Here is a 5,607-nt window from a genome sequence, read left to right on the forward strand (position 1 = left end):
CTACTTATCAACTAGTTGTACAAACATATTTTCACACAGTATTAACATTACATAAAAATAAAAATAGTAACACAAAAAGATATTTACTATCTATGATTTCAACTGGTTGATAAAAAAAGAGTTAGATACATATATGATATATCTAGGCTTGAGGAAATTAAGAAAAATAATGCTGAAAATGACGTGGAATAATATAGTGGACGGGCAGATTTAAAAGAACAAAACCGGATAACTATAATTTTATCCAACACGTGGTTAGCATTGGAGTGACCTAAAATCAACACAATAACTAAAATAAGTGACCCGTTGACAAATAAACATAACATATGGAGATGCTCTTAGAACAATTTTTTTTCACTCTAGTTAATCAACCAAAAAGTTTAAGGAAACATATTAATTAATTAAATGTAAATTTGATGATTAATTTATCCAATACTCATTAGGTGTACTCCTATAAAGGAACAGTTGCGGAGAAAATTTAGTAAAGTTGTTGTTTAACCTGACCGATTCAAAATTGTTCGTTGTGAGCATAGAAAGGATACATAGGAGAATCGAGATATATATGAGAGAGCATATGAATCGTGTGAATGAATGAGAACTCCGCCATCGCTTCTTTCGCTATCTGTTGACTCAGCTGTCCTTAATCTCTCCTCTTTCTCTGATCTCTCTTTTCTCCCTGAACACATCCTCATTGATCTCTTTCTGGTAATCTCTCTCTCTCTCTCCCATCTCTCTCTCTCCCATCTCTCTCTTCCCCCCTCTCTCTCTCTCCCTTTCTCTCTCCCTCTCCCCTTCTCTCTCTCTCTCTCTCCCTCTCCCTGATCTCTCTCTCTCTCTCCCTCTCCCTCTCCCTCTCTCTTCCCCTCCTCTCTCTACTCTCTCTCCCCCTCTCCCTCCCCCTTTACTAATCTCTTTCTGTTAATTTCTCTCTCCCTCTCTTTATCTCTCTCTCTCTCAACATGTTGATATCTACACATTTTGTAATGTTATATGAAAAGGGTATGTTGCAAATGATAATACAAGTAATGGGTTTTTCTCTTTTCTTGAATCTTGTTATGTGCATCTCAATTTGAATGATTATGAATATTTATTATGTATGTTGATTTCTATTCTTGCAGCTTTTCACGGTTAATTATTAATTCTTTCTTAACACATATTACCTTTTGTTCTGTTATGTGACTTTGATGCATAGCATATGTTTGTATTGTCTATGAACACGAATTTTAGTTTTTAAAATTGTTCACTACAATCTATTATATCTAATTTTGTTCTTAAGTAGTAAGGCTTGTTTGTTGTCTACCTGAAGTTTAGATGGAAAATATCAAGAGTCCTAAAAGAGTTAGATATTTAGATTGGAGCTTAAGCTGTTATGATGGTTCGGTGATTATGAAGAGCAAGAGTTACTTATGTTACTGTCTCCAAGGAGTGCAACTCTTCGAGTGTATTCCAAAGATAGAGATATGAAATTTGACTAGGGATTAGTAATCATTAATAGTAAAGGCGCGGTTAGGGCAAGTTCGAACAGTACTTGGGGGAGGTGTGTAGTCACTGAAGTAGGGGCGAGTGCCAAATTTCCGGTTGGGATGCCCAAGGCGCTGGTTCTTTGTAAGTGGGGTAAAGGTAAAAGCTGTAATTTCTATCTGTCTCTGAACAACCAGCCTTAATTTTGGGAGTAGATTAGAAGTACAAAAGGCATGGACAGGGTCTATATAAGAAGATACCGGAAGTGATAAAGTTTAATGTATAAACCTAATATATTCTAACATAGAAGTTTTCAGTTCAAATAAATGAAATAGGGAAACATAAATTGCTAATGGGTCACGACAAATAAGAGGAGAAGAAAAACTATGAATGGCACATCAAGCAGATTTCAATTTTATTGTTTTCATTATTTGTGTGAATCATTCAGTTAGGTTCCCTAACTCTTATGTAGGGCATACGTGTGTGCTAAAATTTACCAATTGTCACCATCGTTAAGACGTCTAAATGCCCTGCAAGAAGTTTAGGTCTTCTTAGATGTGACTTAACTCCTTTCTAATCCCTACTACTACATGAATTCAGCTCCTCTCCTCTTTCCAACTTTGCAATCAGTCTACATACCCTTTTACTGCTTGTTTCATATTTATTAGTACATCTTTTTTCTCTTAATAATTTATTATTTATTCTAGGCATTTCTCCGACACCATAAAGTTTTAATGAGTTGTTTGTTTAACATGGTATGAGAGCTCGGACTCGGAGCGGTTTCAGGTTCTTTGTTTGTCTGTTTGGTTCAGTCTGCTTCAGGCTGTACGAGTTTACAGTTGATGAGGAGTGTTAAATAATATATGATTCATTAATGACCTTCCTCTAACTTTTAAGTGAGTTAATTACTTTACATTTTTTTTAATACACATGTCACCAATTTGTGAATTTGGGATTGGTTATTACTTTGTATCACTAGGCTCCAAAAATTATATGTTAAATTCTACCCCTCCTTTAATGAGAATGTGAAAGGGACAGGTTCTGATTAATAAGTGTGGGGGTTGAGACATGAAGAATAGCACGCAAGCTTATATGACGTGAGAGAATTGTTGTAATGCTTCTTGTTAGGACTTCACTGTTGACTTGCGGGCTTGCAATGTTGAGCACGTTTGTGTACAAACACTCATTATGAATTAAAAACTTAAAATGTCAGTTCATGTGTCAGGTACTGAGTTCAAGCCTATATGACAAACAAGATGTTAGCTGAGTTAAATGTATCATTATTTAGTTTTGTAGCTGGGAAATGTGTTTTAGTAATATTTGCATCCATTCTTTTGCTATATTTATGTTCATGTTTATGTTTTACAGAAAACTTTAAGAGCTGGAAAACTGACCGAGAAGATTCTCAAGCTTTTCATTGCAACTGGTAAAGAAGAAGTACATTCACTCATCCAGGCGCTAAATATTAAGCATGTTTTGACTCCTGTTCTTCCCACTAGTAAGTCACTTACGAAACCAAATTGTATTATTTATATCCCAATTTAATTTGAAGAGCTGATTTATAGTTCTTTTGACAGGATGCTCTGAAAAATTTTGAATACAATATTATTCGAGTCTTGGAAGATTTCAAAATCCAGATTGTTGCTGCTTTTATTACCTAGGGTTTTTATATTAATTGAAATATCTCGCAAGATGTCCCAAGTAAGCATCAACGAGAACGAGGTTGATATTGTGATTGGTGCGGTGAATCCGGATCTTACATCTTTTATGGAGGACTGGAGACCTGTCTTCTCCCGCTTCCACCTGATTATTGTGAAAGATCCTGATCTTAAAGAGGAACTTGAGATTCCAGAAGGCTTTGATGTGCAAGTCTATACAAAAACAGATATACTCAAAATTACCGGTTCCTCTTCCTCATCTCTCTTTTCTGGTTACTCTTGTCGTTATTTTGGCTATCTAGTCTCTAAAAGAAAATATATAGTTTCAATTGATGATGATTGTGTTCCTGCAAAAGATGACATGGGCAACTTAATAGATGCTGTTTCCCAGCATGTCCAGAACCTAGAAACTCCAGCCACTCCTTTCTTTTTTAATACACTCTATGACCCTTACCGTAAAGGAGCAGACTTTGTTCGTGGGTACCCATTTAGCTTGCGTAATGGGGTGACATGTGCTCTGTCATGTGGTTTGTGGCTAAACTTAGCTGACTATGATGCACCTACACAAGCCCTTAAGCCAAATCAAAGGAATTCACGATATGTTGATGCTGTTCTTACTGTACCTGCAAGGGCCATGATGCCTGTAAGTGGAATTAATATAGCATTTAATCGTGAGGTAATCGGACCTGCTCTGTTGCCCGCTTTAAAGTTGGAACAGGAAGGAAAAGTGAGGTGGGAAACAGTAGAAGATCTATGGTCTGGAATGTGTGTAAAGGTAGTAAGTGACCACATGGGGATGGGTGTGAAAACTGGTCTTCCTTACGTGTGGAGAAATGAAAGAGGAGATGCCATTGCAAGTCTGAAAAAAGAGTGGGAAGGCGTAAAGCTCATGGAGGAAATCGTCCCTTTCTTTCAGTCACTGAGGTTCTCAGAATCAGCAGTTACAGCTGAAGACTGCATGATCGAGTTGGCTGCAGCTGTAAAAGAATCCCTCGGGCTATCGAATTCTGTCTTTAAGCGTGCTGCAGAAGCTATGTTGGAATGGATTAAACTCTGGAAGGCAGTTCAAACATAAATATCACATTTTCTCAGTACATGAGCTCGTAAAAGCTTGTTTCTCCCAGCAATTTTCTTGTTTTCCTGTGATTTTATTTTAGATACCTTCTTAACTATCACTCAGACAATGAGTAGTGAAAATAAAATATCTCATAATTATCAGTGATATGGAACGTGTTCTGATGTTGTATTTTCACTTTGTTACAAGTTTGGTTGTGCCTTCTGCCTTGTATTGGAACAATGACAAAATTTGATGGAATAAATTCCTTTTATTACTGAGCAGTGAGCACTCAGTAAACTTTCTTGCACAACAAATCTATATAAACCAATTTGAATTGGCTAATAAATCCTACGTCTCATTTATACTAATCATGTTATTTTTGACACGCGTTTTAAGCTATATATAGGATATAATTTTATAAAAATAATAATAAAAAAATCTAAATTAAAATTATAGCTATATAGATATAAGTGCATTAAATTAAGAAATAATGATTTTTAATGTTCAGAGTAAAGGGGAAGTGAAAGGACCAAGTGAAAGTAAATAAATCAGCACAACCTATGAGAGTTTTATCGTTTTCTCAGTTTTATTAGCTTTAAAAATAACATTTTCCTAAATCAAGAATGAAAATTATGCGTAGAATGGGATGTGAAACTACAATATTATTCAAAATGGTTCGGAATTATACTAAGGAACATATAATGATACTTTTCAAGTATCTCATTTATAATTTCTCAAGTTAATCTCTTACCCGAACAACTTTTTCATAAGCTTAACTCATCCCTTTAATCACTACTCAAAAGTCTCTTGCCGACATCAAAATCAATCAATTGCTCATGCAACCTGACTCAAGTCTCCATTTCATACGTACGGAGCTAAATTACTCTTCCTGATTATACACATATAAATATCTTATGAACTCATTATACATGTGGCGATAAAGCCAACTCATTCACAATCTTTTTCCCTATGTTACTGTCTCAAAGGACTAACTTAATTTATACCAATCTTCTTTTCTTTCTAATTCTAATAATTCGTACTCATGAATGCTTCTTACTTTCACTGGTTGTTCTACTCCATTTTCCACATCTCTCTTTGTTCAATTAGTCTGGCATGTGCTCGCTTCCAATCATATTCGAGACCCTTTAATCGATCTCTTATACTTTCATCCATCTGCGAATAATATACTGAGCTCATGGCATCTTCGGATTCTGAACTTCCTAAATCAATTCAAGAAGTTATGATTAAAGAGAGAATCTCAACAATTGCATTTAACTCACCACTTATTAGTATACCTTAATTTCTTTTTAATCACTATTGAATATATTTATCGAGCGAAAATCTTTTACTATTTAAAAGAATATATATTAATCTGGATACCTTTTCCATATATTATAACCCGTATTATCATTTATTTGGTTCTAGGAAGTC

The 5,607-nt window shown here is 35.1% G+C and overlaps 1 protein-coding gene across 2 annotated transcripts; it reads left to right on the plus strand.

Moving 5' to 3' along the window:
* Positions 1-457: 457 nt before the first annotated feature.
* Positions 458-4,451, plus strand: LOC141659718 (putative UDP-arabinopyranose mutase 5). 2 transcript variants are annotated; one of them, XM_074466651.1, is made up of 3 exons: positions 458-705; positions 2,830-2,959; positions 3,164-4,451. In XM_074466651.1, exons 1-3 carry the CDS (start codon positions 592-594, stop codon positions 4,192-4,194), a joined length of 1,275 nt encoding a protein of 424 aa, XP_074322752.1. In that variant the 5' UTR covers positions 458-591; the 3' UTR covers positions 4,195-4,451. The 2 variants fall into 2 exon arrangements, with proteins under 2 accessions (XP_074322752.1, XP_074322748.1); XM_074466647.1 differs by lacking the exon at positions 458-705 and having other exon boundaries at positions 3,039-4,451.
* The last annotated feature ends 1,156 nt before the right edge of the window (positions 4,452-5,607 follow it).

The sequence above is a fragment of the Apium graveolens genome, chromosome 1 (genome assembly GCF_009905375.1).
Source record: "Apium graveolens cultivar Ventura chromosome 1, ASM990537v1, whole genome shotgun sequence".
In the NCBI taxonomy this organism is placed as follows: Eukaryota; Viridiplantae; Streptophyta; class Magnoliopsida; order Apiales; family Apiaceae; genus Apium; species Apium graveolens.

Excerpts from the sequence above, each read along its gene's own strand:
- LOC141659718 (XM_074466651.1), top strand. The coding sequence starts at position 592 with ATGAGAACTCCGCCATCGCTTCTTTCGCTATCTGTTGACTCAGCTGTC. Across the intron at positions 706-2,829 it reads TCCTCATTGATCTCTTTCTG|AAAACTTTAAGAGCTGGAAA; the intron begins GTAATCTCTCTC and ends TATGTTTTACAG. Across the intron at positions 2,960-3,163 it reads GACTCCTGTTCTTCCCACTA|TAAGCATCAACGAGAACGAG; the intron begins GTAAGTCACTTA and ends AGATGTCCCAAG.